This window comes from Diuraphis noxia, unplaced genomic scaffold (assembly GCF_037042655.1).
Source record: "Diuraphis noxia isolate RWA-SAM2 unplaced genomic scaffold, SU_Dnox_SAM2 contig0003, whole genome shotgun sequence".
Taxonomy (NCBI): domain Eukaryota; kingdom Metazoa; phylum Arthropoda; class Insecta; order Hemiptera; family Aphididae; genus Diuraphis; species Diuraphis noxia.
Genome location: NW_028301713.1, coordinates 45,018,292 through 45,038,965, shown reverse-complemented (window position 1 = coordinate 45,038,965; position 20,674 = coordinate 45,018,292). Strand labels below are relative to the sequence as shown.

The following is a 20,674-nucleotide window of genomic DNA, read 5'->3' as shown; positions in this document are numbered from 1 at the left end:
ATATTATTGTATTATGTTAGGGTAAATTAGATTATCCCGAGATAACAACAAATTTGAATTCTAATGAGGAACAAAAAGTGGATGATATAGAAGATAAACTTAGCATCATTTCAAAATCTCCTAAGGTATTTGAACCTGAAATGGATGGAGTTGAGTGTCTGGAACCAAGTAGTTCTAAAGGCAAAATTGCAATTACCAATGACAGTCTAGTATCAAATAATGAATTGTCAACCAATGTATGTTTAATTTTTTTTTTTTATGTTTTTTTAACATTTTAAATATATATATTTATATTAGTATTTATTGTTCTTATTGTTTTTACTAGGTCAATAGAGAATTGTTTGTTGAAGCCAGTATTGTGGAAGACGATGACACACCCAGAAGACGGTTTCTTAAACGAGGAATTTCCGTCCTAGCTCATGACACTAATTTGAAATCAAAAAAAATTAAAATTTTGAACCAAACAATTCGACGCCAGAGAAAAAAAATTGTATCTTTAAAATGCATCATTTCAAACCTTAAAGATAACAATTTAATAAACGAAGATACATCAACATTGTTACTGGATAATTTTGGTGAGAATAAACATTTAATTACAAGGCTTGCTAAGAAAAATGCTGGAATGGCACCAATTAGAAAATATTGTCCAGAACTTCGTAGATTTGCTATTTCCTTGCACTTTCGTTCTGTATCTGCTTACAACTTTGTCAGAAAAGAATTTAATACAATTCTTCCACATCCTCGAACGCTTGGAAAATGGTATTCTAATACCAATTGTGAACCAGGGTTTACAACAGAAGCTTTTAACACTCTTGCCTTAAAATGTAAAAATACTTCAAACCCTGTGTATTGTGCATTAGTTATAGATGAAATGGCTATAAGGCAGCATGTAGAATGGGATGGAACAAATTACCATGGCTATGTAAATATTGGCGATTCTATTTGTAATGAAAGCATGGAAAAAGCTAAAGAGAGTTTAGTTTTTTTAGTAGTTGCTGTTAATGAGGCATGGAAAATTCCTGTTGGCTATTTTTTAATCAACCATATTAATAGTTCACAGAAAGCAGAATTAGTTAATCGTTGTATAGACCTTCTAAGTAAAACTGGTGTAACAATTGTCTCTCTTACATTTGATGGATGCCCTACCAACATGAATATGGTCAAAATTCTTGGTTGTGTTTTGGATATTGACAATTTGAATACCAGTTTTAAAGTTGATGGCGTTGTCAAAACCATATCAATAATTCCAGATCCAGCTCATATGGTAAAGTTAATAAGAAATGCTTTTGGTGAAAAACGTAAATTTATTGATATAAATGGGGGTGTCATTGATTTTGAATACATCAATAAGCTTTTAATCTTACAAGAAGATGAAGGTTGCCATTTAGCCAATAAGCTTAAAAAGCAGCATGTTTTTTACTCAAGACAAAAAATGAAGGTGAAGTTAGCGACCCAACTTTTAAGTCGATCTGTGTCTGAAGCTCTTAAGTTTTGTAGAGATAATTTAAAACTTCCTGATTTTAAAGACAGTGGTCCTACTATTGCATTTATTAAATATTTCAATGACGCATTCGACATCATAAATTCTAGATCAATAAACCAGTATGGGAAATCAAAAGCTGTCTGTAAAAAAAATATTATTGAAATCAACACATTTTATGAAGAATTTTCTAATTATATTAAAAATTTAAAATTAGTGGAAAATAAAAATGGTCAAGTCATTAATGTTCCAGTTTTAAAATCTGCAAGGAAAACTGGTTTCCTAGGATTCCTCATTTGTTTCGAATCATTAAATTCATTATACAATAATTATTTGAAGCCCGATTTACTTGAATTTCTTTGCTTTTATAAACTTAGCCAGGATCATATTGAGCTCTTTTTTGGTACAATTCGATCTCACGGTGGCCACAATGATAATCCTACAGCTCGTCAATTTAGATCTGCTTATCGTAAATTATTAATAAATGCCAAAATCAAAGATGGATCTCTAGGAAACTGTATACCCTTAGATGAAATTAATATATTAAATTGCTCTAGTGTAAAAGATGCTATCAAAGATCCAGTCGACATAATTAACGACAGTAATGCTATTTTATATAAAGATATAATTTCACAGCCCCAAACTCATCATATTAAAGATCACGATTATATTATTACATCAGATAAAATTACTATGAGTAACTATCTAAAAGAAGTTGTGATTTATATCTCTGGTTTTATTTGTCATAGATTATCATCTAAAATTAAATGTGATATTTGTTGTAATGCTTTGTTTGGTGATAAAAATGATTTTATGACCTCATTAATTAATGTTAGAGACAAAGGTGGATTATCATATCCAAGTGATGATGTCATCTTAATTGCTCTACAAACTGAAAAAGTCATGAAGTCTTACAGTTGTGACACAAAACCATTGAATAAAATGTTAATTGTTACAAAAACATTGAGTTATTTTTGCAATAATCGTGTATTTGATTCAATTTATAACCATAACTCTGACAATGGCCCATTTTCAAACCATATCATCTTACTTATAAAATCTATTATTAATTCATATTTTGATATTAAAACACACTACTTGTGTAGAAAAAAAAATGAAACTGATTCATTCAGAACTTGGTACAATAAAATGACATTATTTAGAGGACAGTAAATTTTAATTTCAAACCTATAGTTTTTTAAACCACTATTTCTTTAATATATAGGTATATAATATTATGTTATGATTTATGATTATACTAAAAAATAAATTAACACTCTTATAGAACTATTATTATTATTTTAATTACTTTGATATTGTTATTTGTATGTTGTATGATTACTATTATTTTAATTACTTTTAAATTGTTATTTGTATATTGTATGGTTACTATTATTTTAATTACTTTTAAATTGTTATTTGTATATTGTATGGTTATTATTATTTTAATTATTTTTATATTGTTATTTGTGTGATTATTATCATTAAATTACCATTTTATTCTAATATTCTAATATTATTTATTGTATTGTACAATTATTATTTTATTGACTGATTAAACATAATATATTATATCAAATACAAAAATTATATACACTTCTTATTTAAAAAAAAAAAAAAAACCTTTTCATATATCAAACAACCAAACTGTGTATGAGTAAAATACCAGAGTTAAAAGATTGTATACTATAGGAATTTATGATTGATTTAATAGTTTAGTCTCATATTCCACTAACAGCATTGAAAATATATATTGAGTAATGAGTACTATAGATCTATGTAGGTAAGTATTTTATAACAAAATTATTTTGAACTATAGAGTATACACTTTGTGGACAATGGGCACACAGTAGTGTGTAGGTACAATGTACATAATGTCATAATACAATAAAATTATAATACCATTTAACATATATTTATTATATGTATCATGTATTTTGAATCTTAATAATCTTATAGGTACTCAAAATATCTTTTATCAATGATTAAAGTATTTTTTATGATAAAATATTTATTATTATAATAATATAACAATATTTTGATACAATATTCCCATTGTACAATAATAAGTTTCAAAATGCATTAAATAATATAATAATGAAGACAGTACAATAGTACTTATTGTATGTTGAGGTAACACTGGAAGTACACCTAGTTCGCTTCAAATCTCGATCGTAAGGCCCTCTCTATATTACTCTATGAATAAAGTCTATTAATCTATGCCTCTATGGTGTAGTCACTCGAGAGTCGAAACTCGACGACCTACGCCGAAAGAGTCATAGTAGTTTTGAACTTTGAAGCCATTTAGTTCATTGTATTGTCCGCTGTGAGCGCTAAGAAGACCGATTATCTTTATTACTATAATATCTAAATATATTACGCAGTAAAAATGAATGATAAAAATATATACCTATTAAAATGAATGTCTGTCTGCAAGTAACTTATCCTTTCCTAAGCCGTTCGTTCTATTGCAATGAAACTTTCGTGGCTGGGTCTAAGCACCCCAAGAAAAGTTTCTAAATTATTACGAAAAAAATCAGAGGAAAAAATATTATACACCATGACCATAGTAATCATACACGTATATGATAAGATTTCATGATGAGCTTTGTAATTTTTTATAGATAAATATAAACACCAATATAATATGTCCAATTCCAATCGTGATGAAACTTTGGGAAGTTGTTGAGTACGCTTTCGCGAAGGTTACTGGCAATTACAATCTGCAGGCCCATGCGCAGGATTTCATAATGGAAAAAATCTTGGTGTCGTAAAGTTAGCAACAATATTAATGTATATTTATATTTATTTTATCATTTTATAAATATATTTTTAGATTCAAAACGAATCTAGTTATATAAAATATTAAAGCATATTGTATAGTTCAAATTATGAACTCGGAAAATGGCCGAAGCAATTTTTCGCTTTTCCTTTCCTTGCATTTCATAACTCATAAAGTAAATGAAGCATTCTCTGAACTTATTAGTATTTTCCCCAACGATGATATTTTTGTTCATCGATTTTATTTTATTATATTACATTGAAAATAAATGCCTTATTTCCATTACTATAGAATTGTGGACAGAAAACCCATCAATGATTTAAGGTAAAATTAATTAATTTTTTCAACAACTTGTTTTAAGTTACATCAAGACTAATGTTTCTTTGTGTGTACATAAATAATTAAAATAGTTACTTATGTTTTTATAGTACAAGTACAACTAATGGTTCTTCATTGTACATATCACGGCGAATTGTACACCCTCACCACTACTCACTAGCCATATATTTATAAGTAAATAGAATAGAATAGAATTTCCGCCGGAAATCAAAACTAAAATCAGATTAATTACTTTGTATGATCAGAAAATATTGAACGTGGAAAAAAACATAATATGGAATTCACCATAAATGATTTATGGTGAATTCTATATGTTCTTTTTTATGATATTTATGATAAATGCATATACAATAAGTCAATAACTAATTAGTATAAATCCAATTAAATTGATATCATTCAATAAACACAAGTAAGTACTCAAAATCAAGGCGAAAATTGTAATAAACTACTTATTTTAATTATTTATTTTGATCAACTTGAATATTTTTATTATATTAATTTTACTTTAACAATAGGTACAGTTTGAAAATTAAAATGATATAAAAATGATTTAAACCTATTTTAAATATTTATGCATAAAAATCGAACTACTATATTCACGTTTATCATAAATGTATCATGTAATAAGGGGAAAACTGAAAAACATTTTTCTATATACTTTAAATTATTTGTTTTATTTAATATTATTTTTTTTCCCCCATAACTGGCAACGTCATCACAAAAATTTTTATGAAGAATTGTGTTACATTCTGATTAAATAAAAAAATCTTCTTAAAAAGAAAATGTGTGGAATCAGGTAGATCAAAAAGTATATTGGGCGTAGCCCGTTCGGCCAAAAAACTGGTTGCCTGATTTATGCATAGCCTTTTCTGCAAATATGGGCAAATATGGGCAAAACGAAAAAAACATGATTCCAGTTTCCGCTAAAATTTATTTTTGTTAAAAGATGTTTCTGCCAATCATTATCTAGAAACCATGTACAATGTACAATGTACAAATGTTACATATTCTTATCATTATAAATTATAATACAAGTAGATAATAATAATACATTAGTCGAATATTGGCATAATTAATTTAGAGTTTTTAAATATTATACAATAGCATAATATCACATATCTATTACATTTAAATATTTCGATATTTCAAATTAAAATCGGTTAAAAAAATAACATTCGTAAGTATAGGTCATATAAAAATTACATAATTGGTTTCCAAACTTTTTTGTGACGTCTTTTGGCAAAAACGGGAATCGTACTTTTTTCATTTTTGTGGAAACGGGTAACTCCCGGTAATTGTGCAGAATCGTGTGATATCCAACAGTTGTCAGTTGGTTATCACTGGATATAAAAAAAAATAGTAGGTATGTACGATTGACCATGTACCTAAATAAATATTAAAATATTATAGGTAATTTATATGTATTTTAACAATTCACGAAGAAGTATCATAATCTTCAAAGTATACACCAATTTGATTTCTCAGTCGATCCATCATTTCTTGCACGGTATAACTATTATTTAGAGAAACAACTGGCGATTCGGTAAAACCTAATAAAAATAAATAAAAACGGCAAATTGTTAGACATTTTTATAGAATCAACAAACTTGATGGGTTACTGGTTAGAATGTATAAACTAAAAATACTCTAACCTTTCTTTAAACAATATCTGACATGATCTATTTCATAACGTAACTGAACACTACTTGGAAATAGTGTGGGTTTTCTGGTATCTGGTTGTACAAATGTATAATTTGAAGTATTATTGGTTGTGTTAACTGTTACTTGTTTTGAAGCGTGAAATGGTTCATGAATCTAATTTTTTAAACATCATAAATTAAATAGGTATAGTACTATACGTTATTTTTATGTGTGCTAATCCAAAAATAATATTAAGGGCATGCTAAAATTTTATGAAAATTTAATTGAAGTATTCAGTCATGGGGAGTATTTTAGTTTATAGTACACATATACAGAAATAATAACATAAATAAATGTTGCATATAGTTACTAACTAAAGCCACTATAAAGGTTCTAAAAAAAAAAAAAAAATGTTGCATAATTATTTTTATATAACTAAAGTGCCTACATTAAATGTAGGATAGAAATATTTTTTCATTGGATTTTTAAAATGTTTACTATTACTACTCTAATGATATATAACTTTAAACTTAGCATGATTTTATTTGTTCTATTTTGAATTTTCCAAGTACAAAATCGTTACTATTACATAGCCTATGTATGTAAGTAGTAGTTATTATTTAGTGTGATCAATTTAAATTAAGACTCTTATTATAGAAAGTCCCTATATACCTAATGGCTAATATGCTTAGTAAATACTTTTAATAATAATTATAAATTATAAGTTACATGTTATTATATATTATTGTACATAAAGTGTTTTTTTTTTTTTTTAATCTGATTATATCGATTGAGTTTGGCAGGTATTACTATATTACGTACCTTGATTGTGCCCTTAGTTCCATGTATGAAAGCTGAACAGTCCATTTCCACTTTAGTGTGCACCGAGACCACGGCTATTTTTCCTTCGGGATACTCGAGGATAGCAGACATATTTTCATCTGTACCGTGACAATTTAACGTTCCTTTACTTTCTATAAATACGGGCTTGCCGGGCCCGAGTATTGTATCAATTAAATGCAGTGTATAAACACCAATATCAAGTATTGAGCCTCCTCCCACTTCTTTTTTCCTAAAATATACAATATAATATTACATGTAAACATAGTACTATAGGTATTTTTGTATTTCTTTTTACTTCAAGAATTCAGACAAAAATATATTCCCTTGAAAATGTTTCTGAATACTGATTAATTATATTATTAAGTTGTGATAGAAGTGTGATATCTATGTTATTAATAACTTCGGAAAAACAAATGTGTTGTGCGATCTCTAAATATTCACCAAATGAAATAAAACTTATCTAATCATAATGAACATTTTAGGTGGGTGGGACAAAAATAAATATTTAATCTTAATTTTTATCCATGTTAGGGATTGTCGCCCTAAGGTGAATGTACTCGAAAACTTCTTAAAAATATTTTTTTGTTTTAGATATTAAAAAATGATGTTTGTCTTTGGGAAAATAGGAAATAATAGCATACCTATGTTAAAATACAATGAATTTACAATTTTACATACATACTTTACTGTAATAATTTATGATTTACAACATAAATACGTACCAGTATAAAAATAATACATTTTATTTTATAACTATAAAATTATTTTAAGTACTTTCAAATACTCTCCAAAAATACAATACAAATAATTACCAACACTATTTGAATTCTATTAATAATTCAACTAACGCACTCTGGAAAGCAACAAAAATCATAACTAAACAAAAAAAACAAAATACCCACTTTACGTAACCCATATAACTCCCTGGCTATTTCGAACCTTGACAAAGCCAACTAAGTTGCCTCCGATCTCGAAAGCAGATTTTTTCCTAACTCTGCATGAAGACATATTTTTAGATCATGTAAATTGCATTTTAACAGCACTATCCAATACTCTCCCCAAGTGTTTACCATTGACACTTTTGAGAGTTGAATCAATTACACATTTCTATGTGTGCAGCCAAACACACCACTCCCTCTGAAATCCAATATTTAATTAAAAATCTACCCACAAACAAATCTCCAAGACAAGATCCTATAATGTTATAACTAAATCAATCATTAAACACCTACCCAAAAAAGCTATATTGGTTCTAAAACACAGCTATACAACTCCATACTCTGCAGACTATCCTATTTCCCTGACTCTTGGAAACATTCCTTTATAATACTTATTCACAAGCCTGGAAAACCTCTGGACATTACTTTTTCATTCAGAAACATCAGTCTAGCCTACTTTTTTTAAAATCCTGGAAAAAATAATACTTAAGAGAATCTTTTCTCTGCTACCATTTCCAAAATTCCTCTTTGTCACCTAAAACGTAACTGGTCATGTGATTTACTTATGTAATCAGCTAAATAAAAAAAAAAATTAATTAATTAATAATTGATTAAAACAAAAATAAAAAATAAATTATTGAAGTATTGTATTAGTAGTGTCATCATTGATGCCCCCTTTTATCACGTATACATGCCTTTTATATAATATTCTAAAATTTACTTATTGTATCAATTGAATACAGATTGTAAATATAATTGTTTTTTTTTTTATTAATAATAAAAAAAAGTATTTTCAAAATTCTGTATTCGAGGTACTACCAATTCTGAATAGGTATTATAGAGATAAATTATTTAGCCACTTTATCGGATATCTAGGACATATTACGTATTATTATCTTAAATGTAAGTAATGCAAAATTATTTAAAATAAATAGGATGTGTAATTTACTTTACCAAATTCTTTCGATGTTCGACATTTGTCTACCAAAGTTGGCCTGCACGTGTAAGACGGTACCGATAGTTCCGTTTTGCACTTCTTCGACTACTTTTTGATAGGCTGGTGTAAAACGACTCCACATAGCTTCCATTAGAAATAACTGTTTAGCTTTTGATAGCTACACAAAAAACCCAATATTTCCTATATTATCTTTAAACTGTTTAAGTAGATCACACAATTATTTACCTTTATTAATTCATCGAGTTGTTTGGCGTTTATACAAAATGGTTTTTCACATAACACGGGCTTACAACTTTCGAGCATTAATTTGGTCAATGAATAGTGCTGATGATTAAGAGCACCGATATAAACAACGTCTATTTTTTGTATTGTTCATAAAACGAAATAGTTATTACTTATTAATTATTATGTGTTTAAAAAAGACATCCGCATTTATTGTCTTCATAATTGTTAAATATTAATTAAATATTATAGGTACCTTGTAAGTGTTATAATAAGTTATACTACTTATACAGTATCGATAAAGTTTGTTTTTACCGATAGCGCACGGATCGTTGTTTTTTTTTTAAACTTATGTTTGTCATTTTATACATAAAATATCACGAATGTGTATATATATATATATATATATATTTATGCTATATGAACCTAAATTTAAAATATTATGTACATAGGTATTTAAATTTGAATTAATTTCAACCATGTATCATAATGTAAGCAAAAGCAAACACAATTTGATGACGAACATTGTATAATAATATAGTCTCGTCGTTTTATATTTTAAATTCTTTAAAATTTGAATTCTAAAAAAATGCTAATCTCACTAATTGTGGTTGACAACAACCAAAATTATGAAATTTTACTATCATTAATAGATATAGGAATATAAAATTCTAATTTATAGTAGGTGCTTAGAAAAATATCGCAGACAAATGACGGGAAACATCAACAATCTACTAATATACGTTTTATAATGGTAAATACTAAAACATGTAAAATAAAATCAGTGTAACTTTTAAAATAATATTTTAAAAGCCATGAATATTTTTTAAAGGATGTACAATATTTCATGATGATAAAAATATTATTTTGCCTAATTACCTATAACCATAACTTACTTAGCACAAAAAATCCAAAATATTAATAAATAATTCCGATTAAAATTACTGTATACCATGGGCGTCATTTGGGGTGGGGGAAGGTGCAGGGTGTACATTTGCACCAACATTTTTTATAAACGCCTTCTTTGTCATGCCAACAATAAATATAAGCGCCGATATACCCAATTATTGTTATATATTAATGTATTATAAATTTTTTTTTTTGTGCCATTTATTTATTTTGAGTGTGCAGGGAGAAAAATGTATAGGTTAGGTTCGATTAAGTACTATTCAGGTGCTTTATTCCCATAAATTTACTTAGCAAATACAACTAGCATCTACAATATAATATAAACTCATTAAAAGTACCTACACATAGTTCTTCAAAAATAATAATAATATTGCGATGTTTTCATACTAATATAGGTGACATATTAAATAAAGTTTTTGTCACCACTTAAACCCGGGGGAGGGGGAATTATCCACCCAAAAAAAAATCTCCATGTGGCCTGGTAATGATTTGAATGGCCTGCAAACATTTTGGCACCAACAATAAAAAAGTTGAAATGACGCCCCTGCTGTATACTAATATAAAATTATAGCTTCTTTAAAAAATATACATTGAAGTTATATACCTTATTATAAAATAAACAACGTACCAACATTGGAATCATTGCCAAGCTCCTCGTAAGAACCATAATAAGTAGAGATACCAAACTCATCTGCGAAATCTTTGGCCCTGGATATATCTTTTGCAGCAACCGCCACTACTTTATGATCTTCAGCAGACAATGTTTCTAAAGCTACAACAAAATCGTGGGAGATTTTGGAAGCACTTAGTATTCCCCATTTTATTGCCATAGTGTAAGTTGACAAATGTAATCTATGGTAAATAATAACATAGTTTGTATTCTACTAAAATATTTACCCAATTCATTTATAGCTTATACACAGGGTCATTCAGTTACGTCTTCAGGATTTTATAATTGAGGGTATTAGAAAATTTGAATACATAGTGTTTGGGTATTGTGTACCGTATATCCCCCTACCACAATTAATATACATTAAATCTCAATTAATTTTTTAACTAAAAAATATTTGCGGATTTCCGTGATTTTGACAAATTTAAAAAAAATCTTTGATTTTTATTATATAGTTATAGTAACAACTTATGAGAAATGTAACTGATTACATTTTTAAGCCTTTTGATCAAGGGCAAATATGTCATCGACATTCTCAGAAGAAAAAAACATCAAATGTTTATAAAGCTGTAATAACCCAAAAATAGAAAATTAATATAATTTATTATAATAATAAATTAATACAACTCTTGCCAATAGTTATATTAAAAATATTAATTTATGAATTAGGGTGAGTTAATATTATAGGTTCTGTGTCATTCTCTACTCTTATAAGAGCTGAAGAATATTATTACACCTGATATAAGTATTAAAATATCTAAATTTGCACTATTACCTTCCTCCTGATCATCTGAGGGCCCTCGAGGTCGTAATTCAAGAATATGATCAAATACATCGCAGTAATAAAATATTTATAAATCAATTATAAAAATTAATATAGATGCTCATGCACCTTACCTTATTCGCAGCTGTATTTGATGTAGGCAGATGACTTAATAAGGTTAAAAAAAGGTTTAAACACTCGAATCGAAATAAATACAACACTGATAATTTTTCGTTAAAAATGGAAAAAGTCAGTTGTCGCTCGCGACCATCGATCCGATAATGGCTGATAATAGCGCCACATTGTCACTACTACGTGTCCCTATTACGTGACCAAACAATGCAAATCGTTCCTTTCATCAGTGATTAACAAAATTTATTGGATTTTAACGGTTATCTGCGTGCGAAAACTAGACCGTTATTTATTTTATAATATTTAAACTACTTATAAACATGATGATATGTGTCATGTGACCATGTGAGCATATCATTACAAAGCTTAAAGAAATAATTGGTAAGGTAAGTGAAGTGTATTTATAAATTAGAACGCAACATACTAAAATTTAGTATTAAATCTAGTAATTTAGTATAGATATTTAATATCGGTTCAGAAAAAGGTGTAATACATAAGAACAACTAATACACCAAAAAACTAAAGCAACAAACAACGCAAAAATACAAATTTATTAAGGAACAACGATAAATGAAAGAAGATGGATGAATAATTATACACAAGATACGAATTTTTGAAAAAAGTATTTTCTAGAATAAACGACAAAACGTTGAATTAGAGTAAACTATTATTGTGTTATAACATACCATTTTATTGTTTAAATTTTTTTTCTATTGATTAAACCAGTGTTTTTCAACGTTTTTCAAACTGACACCGCCCTAAGGAGCAAAATATTTTTTAACCCCCCCAACTTCATTAAAAAAAAAATAAAAATAGTATACATGAAATGCTGTTTAAAAGAATAATAATTAAAAATATACATATATATAATATATACTACACCGCCCACCGTCCACTGGATTATACGATCATGCACTACAATCTAGTGAAATAGTTTTTATTGTTTTTAATATTCGTTAAATAATAATATTTTTCAATTTTAAAATACCTAGTTTTTCTTTATTTTTACACTTAATACACTCTAATTCCGTATCGCATAATAATTTATTAAATATAAAAATTAAATAGATCAATCATGGACCATTATAAATCTTATTTAATAGTCCATTAGACCGGCATTAGCTCATTATTGGTTCGTTAAATAATTAACGCAAGTGTGCAACCCGGCATAAGACTTCATATTGAGTATATTACACCATAAATCTATAACCATGCATACATGTTACAATTAGTTACATGATAGCGAATATTAATTATAAACGTAACCGATCATGGAGATTGGAGGTAAGCCACCGGATAAAACCATAGGCATATTATTATTAATATGTCAATGGATAAAATTCATATATAGTTATTATGTTATGGATAATATGAGAATGGAAAGGTTATACAATAATCTTATCACACGGCCATTCATTTAACTATTATTTAAGAGCCTAAGACTATAATACAACACAAAGTATGGTATAGGTATACATAATCTATACTGCATAGCATAACATACGACCAAGTGAGAGTCTTTCTCTTTCAAATACGTATCAGAGACCGCTGATCACTGTGCATTAACATGCATAGGCGCCCGCAGGGGGGGTGAGCTGGGGCATTTGCCCCCCTGGCTTTTTCAAAATATTTTTTTAAATTGAATGTGTTAAGATAAATTACTATATTACTATACAACAAATTTAAAGTATAAAATAAGTTGTAATACATAATAAAATATAATAAAATATAATATATTCAATATTGTATACGAGTATAATAAAAAAGGTTATTATTTTAAAACACTTAGTAAAATTCTAATATTTATCTTCAAATCCTAACATTGCCCCCCCCCCCCTAGAAAAATTTCTGCGGGCGCCTATGTTAACATGGCTTATCCATTCTTATAATATTATCTATAAAGCATGTCATAACACGTATTATATCTGATTAAACAATAAAGTATAATATGTTATCATATCAGTATGTGCCTATTGTAACTACTAACTATAATTATACAATACCAAAGAACATAATACCTATAGAGGTAGGTATATAAAATAAATTTCCGTAAGTTATTTTATGTGCCTATCTTATCGGTTTTATTGTAGATTGTATAATTTTAAATTTTTATTTGTCGAAATTTACACAATATAATAATATATACTAACTTTTAGAAGAAGGTTAATTTAAAGCAGTTTTCCCTACTAATCAATATTCTCATATTCATGCCAGAAGCTAAAAGGCAAAAGGTGAAATAAACTGCACTGGTTAGCCCGGGCCTAGTTAGCCTTACCTTCAATTTAAATAGGTACTGTTGCATATTCAGCATTTATATTATATGATATTACACCTATACTGTTTATACTAACAATAATCATAAGTATCATATTACGATCGGTGGGGACTGTCCATCGGTTATTAGCGAGTAGAAATATATTGTACGTCATTACGATTTATACTGTTAACAATTATAAATGTCTATATAATACGTTATTATTTATATTAATAATACATAACAGGTACCTATATTTATCATATTAATAAAATAATGGGTGTATAATGTGCATAATGTATGTTTTATGTATATTAGTACTTACGGTATTGAATCACGATGGATTCGTTCCTACTGTTACTATAGACACAAATACCGGAAATCGGTATAAAGGTATATACTATAGTCGATTTCGATTGGGTTTATATAATATGAATGTAATTTAAAATAATATAACAATTAGAGAGTGAGCTGAAATAAAAATGTTGTAATTATATTGTACTGCTCCTTAACTATACGCACTAACACATGAAAAAACGGACGTGTAAATTGAATAAGGTACCTACCGGCCAACTTAGTGAGCGTGGCCTTCTGTCATGTCTGACAATATTATAGTAAATTACAATCATAGACAAGTAAAATATATTACTATTTATACATAACTTTTCTAATCGAGCTCACGTAAAAATATGAGCGCTGACAATCGATGGGTGGAGTATAAATATTATCAGTGCCAGGGTTTCATATCTACTACCACGGCTGCCACGTAGAGATTATAGAATAATGAATAAGTTATTTGACACGCAGATTTTATATTGATAATAAAGTGATTAATTTAATTATTAACTGCTAACAGCTTACTATTAACATTTAATAAACTCGATATTTAAAGATTTTAAAGAAATTCGGGTATTATAAATTAACTAATTTGTTTATTAATATATATATATATATTACCTATTTATAATAACTATAAACAATAGCGCTCAATATTGCTAAAATGTTCTGTGATTAAGAACATAATTTCTACAAAAATAGTGAATATTGCTTCACCTATTATCATAATAATTTACAAGTTAGAAATTTAGTTTATTATTTATCATAGATCTTATACTCATTTATCATTATGACAAATTTAATGCGTCATGAGCTGAAATAGTGAATGCGACCGATGCGCAAATGCAGTTTTATATTATATTTTTTCATACTATGGTAAAATGCCATGTAGGTACATGTTCCAAATACCTAACTTACATACGAAATATTTTTGAGCATCAAACCTAATTAGAACCATACTTTTATTTGATTATATTTAATAAGTATCTCTATAATACGATTTTTTTTTTGTTGTATTGTGGGTTTTAGGCAATAAAAATCACTCACAATTTAATTAAATTAAAAATAAACACTATATTACATAAATATTTGTGAATATAAATGTGAAAAACAAATATCAATATATGTTACAATGACGGAGAAAACGCGGAATATATCGCGGAGAATGTGGCAGCGCGTAATTCACGGTGTGCCGCGGAGTGTACTCTCGGACTGACTGACTGAGCGTCTGACCAGTCGGTACTCGGTATATACAGGGTGATTCTTTTATCAAACAACACTTATATGGTGTTTGTGTGTAAATACCACCTAACATACACCTATAACACACAAACACCACCCAAAACCACCCAACTTTGGGAGGCTATATCTTGTAAACGAATTGACGAAAAATGAAAATTTAAACGTGAAAATTCATTGAAAAAATAGCCTTTTAGTTTATCAAATTTTAAGTATAGGTTGTCATTTGAAAATCAAAAGTTGATAATGGTTAACCTGATAAATATAAGGGTGAAAATATTTAAAAAATATATAGTTCTAGAACAAGATGGTTTTCAAATTTTTTGAAATAATGAGTGTTGTTTGATAAAAGAATCACCCTGTATATATGCGTCGATTGTTCTAGAACTTTTTCGAAATTACCTTCACGAGATAATTATCGTATATTCTAGAACATGGGATTTCCCATTATTCACTGACAATATTGTAAACAACTTGGACGATTCGTGGTGCGTTGTTTACGTCGCCACAGTATTGTTCATGAATCATGGCTCATCAAGTCACGAGACTACTTTGGAATACGGAAATTTAATTGTGCATATATAGGTGCTACGTTCAGTGTGACGGTGTTCACTTTAAGAATAAACCACTTTCACTTATGAAGACTGCATAGCCACCGTAGCTGCACAACCCCCCAGGCGATCGCTTTACGTTCTATGATGATTGGCTAACAGTCAAAATCAAGACAGCAACCGACGTTGATCGACAGCATCGGTATCGCCAGCTTGCATTTTTGTGACACCCAAAACCAACAGCCAACAGGCGTTTAAAGGTGGGGGTGCCCGAACAAGACGAGTTTTGGTCGGCTGAATGATATATTCTTATGGTAAATTCTATTAACGAGAAAAAAGTTTAGTAATTTATAGACATTGAACTATATAATAATAACTTGAACGCCCACAGTCGTATGACTAAATATCTAAATAAAACCGAGTGAGTGCGTTAGAAAGAGATAGCATATACTTTAGGTATTTCTATCTCTGTCTTTATTGATAATACACCATCGTATTCATTTTGCATTGCTTACCGTCTGGCGGGTTGTAATCGACAACTGTTTCTCGAATCTTGTTTGTGGTTAGTTGTATAATTTATAATAATAAATTACTTTTTTTTATAGACTAAAGGTACCTACAATTCAAGCAACAATTAAAGTATCAGTATGGTTAATTTTTGCAGTGATTATAATTGTCCCAGTATAAGTGGTGTAAACAATAATTTATATTTACCAAATTAGTATTGATGTTAATTGTGATTGATTATTTCGTAATTTTATTTATTTTACTATGCCAGAAATAGAGTTACTTATTATTATATAGGTATAGTAACTACAATCTACCACGCATTGAGGTAAAATATAAATGTTTATTATCGTGTTTGTTCCAATTGTTCGGGACTAGAGTACTTTATTAGGCACCTAACATGTACATAATATATCAATAATATAGAATTTTGAATACAGCGACGACTGGACAACGTATTAGTACGACTTAAATTGCCGTGTCGGTTGATACGTGCATTGTATGTAAATTTAAAAAAATGTATTTTAATTTGTATTAAAAAGATCATAAATAAAAATAAAATTTTTGTTCATATTTTTGTATTTTTATTAGGGCTGAGCCGATATATAAACCGATATCGATTATCGGCCGATATTGGCAATATCGGTTTTATCAGTACCTATCGGTTTTTTTTTAAAACCGATATTTGTCCCGATATGAAAAAAAACAATTTATCATACATAGATTAAATATTTGATTGTATTAAAAATTAAACACTTTAATTGTTATAAAAAAACTTAAACAAGGAATGTTTAATAACTGCAAAAAAGGGAAAATTATTATTTTTTAAATATTATGTGATTTGTTTTTTATTATAATTTTTATTAGTTTTAAAAGTTAAAATTATACTTATAGACTATAGTTAAAACTTATAAATGTATAACTTAAATTAATAAGTTATAATTTATTATCAACTATAGGTAACAAGAAAGAAAAGTGTTCATTTTAAATTTGTAACTTTGTTATTTAATATTTAATATTTGTTATTTATGTACAACTGTGTTAACTCTATTTGTATTAATTATTTATAATTGTTAGCACATATTTTGATTGCATGTATCGTAATTTTTTAGTGCATATGCATGCATGCAGCATATTACAATAGTTTTAAGAGCATAAACATCCGAACTCTAGTACTTACATAATAAAAGGTTACTCAGTTGTTAACCTATCAAAGTCCCTTGATCGTTAGTATTTTCATTTTTTAATGATAGGTAACTAAAAGTGTTAGTCATTTTTATTAAAGTGGCTGCATGTTGATTCCCAGCAACGTGCTTATCAGTCTTGTAAAATATTCAAATACCTAGAATTATTTAAATTCATTTTTTTTCAATAATTTTTGAAAAAAGTATTTTGAATAATTTTTTTCTTTTAAAAGTCAGGCAAATAAATACAATTTTGAAACAAAAAAATTTCTCGTTGAATGAAATATGATTGATTGACCCAAGTTAATTTCCTGTAATATACCTATAGAGTATAGGTATACTTAATATTTAAATACTTTTCGAGTATTTGAATATGATTTTTTAATGTACTTGAAATACAAAATAAAAGTAATATTTATAAGACTGTCATCCACGCATAATCATGACCAGGAAAATTATGATTATAGTTACCTATATGTCAGTGGAAAATAAGGGAAACAATGTATTTATAAGTGGCAATATTTAGTAACTAAACAAAAAAAAGATTAACTTACTTTTAAATAGACATGAAAGCATAATGAATTTAAAGACAATTGTTCAAGTATAATAACTAAAAAAATATTTTTAGAGACATATCAGCATCAGCTAACTACTCCGTGGTGTACTGGTGTCTCCTGGCCATGAACGCAGTGCATACGCTAATAGGTTGAAGTCCAGAAATCAAAATGTATATATACTTATATACTATTTCATCATCGCCTAGCCGGAACCGCTAATGCTATGAGTATGAAATTTGGACAGTAGTTTTGTTTTGTGATATAGGCCATTAAGAAAGGATTTTCAAAAGATTAAAAATGAAAAAAATGACCTCACCGAAACCACTGAAGATATGAGTATGGAACTCCTTAAGATAGGATTTTTCAAAATTCAACCCCTGCTGCGGTTAAAAGGGTTTTATAATATAAAGAAGAAAAATTGTTCGTTTGATCAGTTTATTGTATTAATATTTATTTTATTATATATCATGTTTAAGCACTCCGTTGCTCGTTAAAAATACCCACTCTATTTGATTCAAAGTTTTTGTATCCATCGTTTATTATACCCGGCTAGTCAAGATCAAAACTTACAATGAATTTACCCTATCTTAATCTCCATAAAAGTTATAATAATAATTATTATTATATTATATATGTTTTATATAACTATAGTTTAAAAATTAAAGTTTAATTAGTTTTAACTTAGGTAATTATTTTAATGATCTTCCCCTGCAACATATTCAAAAATATATTGTTTGAAATCCTCGTTGTAGAGTACTTCAAACTTGAAGTGAAAATTATAAAAAAAATTCAAATTTATATGTATACTTCTTATACAACACAAATAACTTTAAACGATCTTTATTATTTTAGAGATAGTACATACTTATAATAATCCACATTTTATAAGCAAATGTAAATATGTAATATTGTATAATATAATCTAATATAATATTATTGTATAATAAATGTGTAATAGATGTTATAATAATAATTTAAATGCCTATTATGTATTTACAATTTCTAATAAAATTTTTCATAGAATATAATTGACTACTTTTTTTATATACTTGTTACTTAAGTATACAACTTATATTTACAATTTATACCTTATGTATATTAATTGTATATAATAGTACAAATTTACCGCGTTAGGTTAAAACTTTAATTCTTTTTGAAATAATGTTCAACGATAAAAGAATCACCCTGTGGCCTGTATATGTATATAAACTAGTGATGGGAATTATTCGAATATTGGAATCGTTTTACTCTAAATAATTCGAGTATTGAAATATTTGGATATCAGTATTCAAATACTATAATACAGTAATTTTTTTTTAGTCATTTTTAGATGCTAAACGAAATGATGAATGTATTGATTTTACAATGATGTGTGTTTTTTTTTGTGTCTGTGTACAGCATAACTAGTCGAAATAATGCTTTGATTTCAAACTTTGGGCGTGGTTTCCGATGTAAAATTAAAGATCCTTGGTGCATTATAGAGGTAAAAAGTAAACATTTTCCAACAGTTTTCAAAAAAATCGGGAAAAACAAAAAAAAAAATGACAGAAAAACGGGAATTTTTATGCAAAATCAGTTTTCGACAAAATCGATTTTTTTATATGGTTGTAATTCAAAAACTAATCACTGTAAATACTTGAAATTTTCACCAAATGTTTATGTTAGTGTCATCTATATACAGTTTAATTTTCAAAATGTTTTGACTTTTTTTGAGTTATTTAAAGACCACTGAAATTTTCAATTTTTTTGAGAATTTTTTTTTTAAGTGTCGGTAAAAAAATGTTGGACGACCAAAAAAACTCGAAAATTTAATACAAGGTTCCTTATGAGTTGTTCTTATTGTAGCTAAAAAAAATTAAAAATCGTAAGTCACAATTTTTTTTTTAATAAGCGTTTATAGTTCAAAATTTTACGAAATCTGTCGACAACGCGAAAATTTGCAAGTAAGTTTGAAGTTGAAAAATCATAAAATTTTTTGTGTTTATAACTAAGGATTAAAAATACAACACTAAGTTTTCCTTCAAGTAGCGAAATACTTAAGCGAAATACTATAGAGAAAACTCGAATCATTAGAGGAAAAATTTTAAGTGCTTTTGAATTTTAAATTTTTACGAATTAGCGTAACGATAACGATTTATCCTGAAACGATTTTAAATATTTGTTATTATTCAAAAAGTATTAGTCATGGATACTTGAAAATTTTATTTTGTTTGGCACTATCAAAATACTTGAAAATTTAACACAAAGTTCCTTATAAGTTATTCTTATAGTGAATAAAAAATTATAAGAATACATAGGCACAATTTTTTTTAATTAGCGTTTGAAGTTAAAATATTGACAAAAATTCGTCAAAACCATGAATATTTTTT

General features: G+C 27.5%; 1 protein-coding gene across 2 annotated transcripts; it reads right to left on the bottom strand.

Moving 5' to 3' along the window:
* Positions 1 to 6,005: 6,005 nt before the first annotated feature.
* LOC107164951 (trans-1,2-dihydrobenzene-1,2-diol dehydrogenase-like) lies at positions 6,006 to 18,411 on the bottom strand. 2 transcript variants are annotated; one of them, XM_015512982.2, is made up of 7 exons: positions 18,303 to 18,411; positions 10,741 to 10,964; positions 9,207 to 9,337; positions 8,978 to 9,138; positions 7,065 to 7,314; positions 6,254 to 6,416; positions 6,006 to 6,151 (listed from the first exon to the last, which is right to left on the bottom strand). In XM_015512982.2, exons 2-7 carry the CDS (start codon positions 10,940 to 10,942, stop codon positions 6,036 to 6,038), a joined length of 1,023 nt encoding a protein of 340 aa, XP_015368468.2. In that variant the 5' UTR covers positions 10,943 to 10,964; positions 18,303 to 18,411; the 3' UTR covers positions 6,006 to 6,035. The 2 variants fall into 2 exon arrangements, with proteins under 2 accessions (XP_015368468.2, XP_015368467.2); XM_015512981.2 differs by lacking the exon at positions 18,303 to 18,411 and adding an exon at positions 14,257 to 14,607.
* Between the last annotated feature and the right edge of the window lie 2,263 nt (positions 18,412 to 20,674).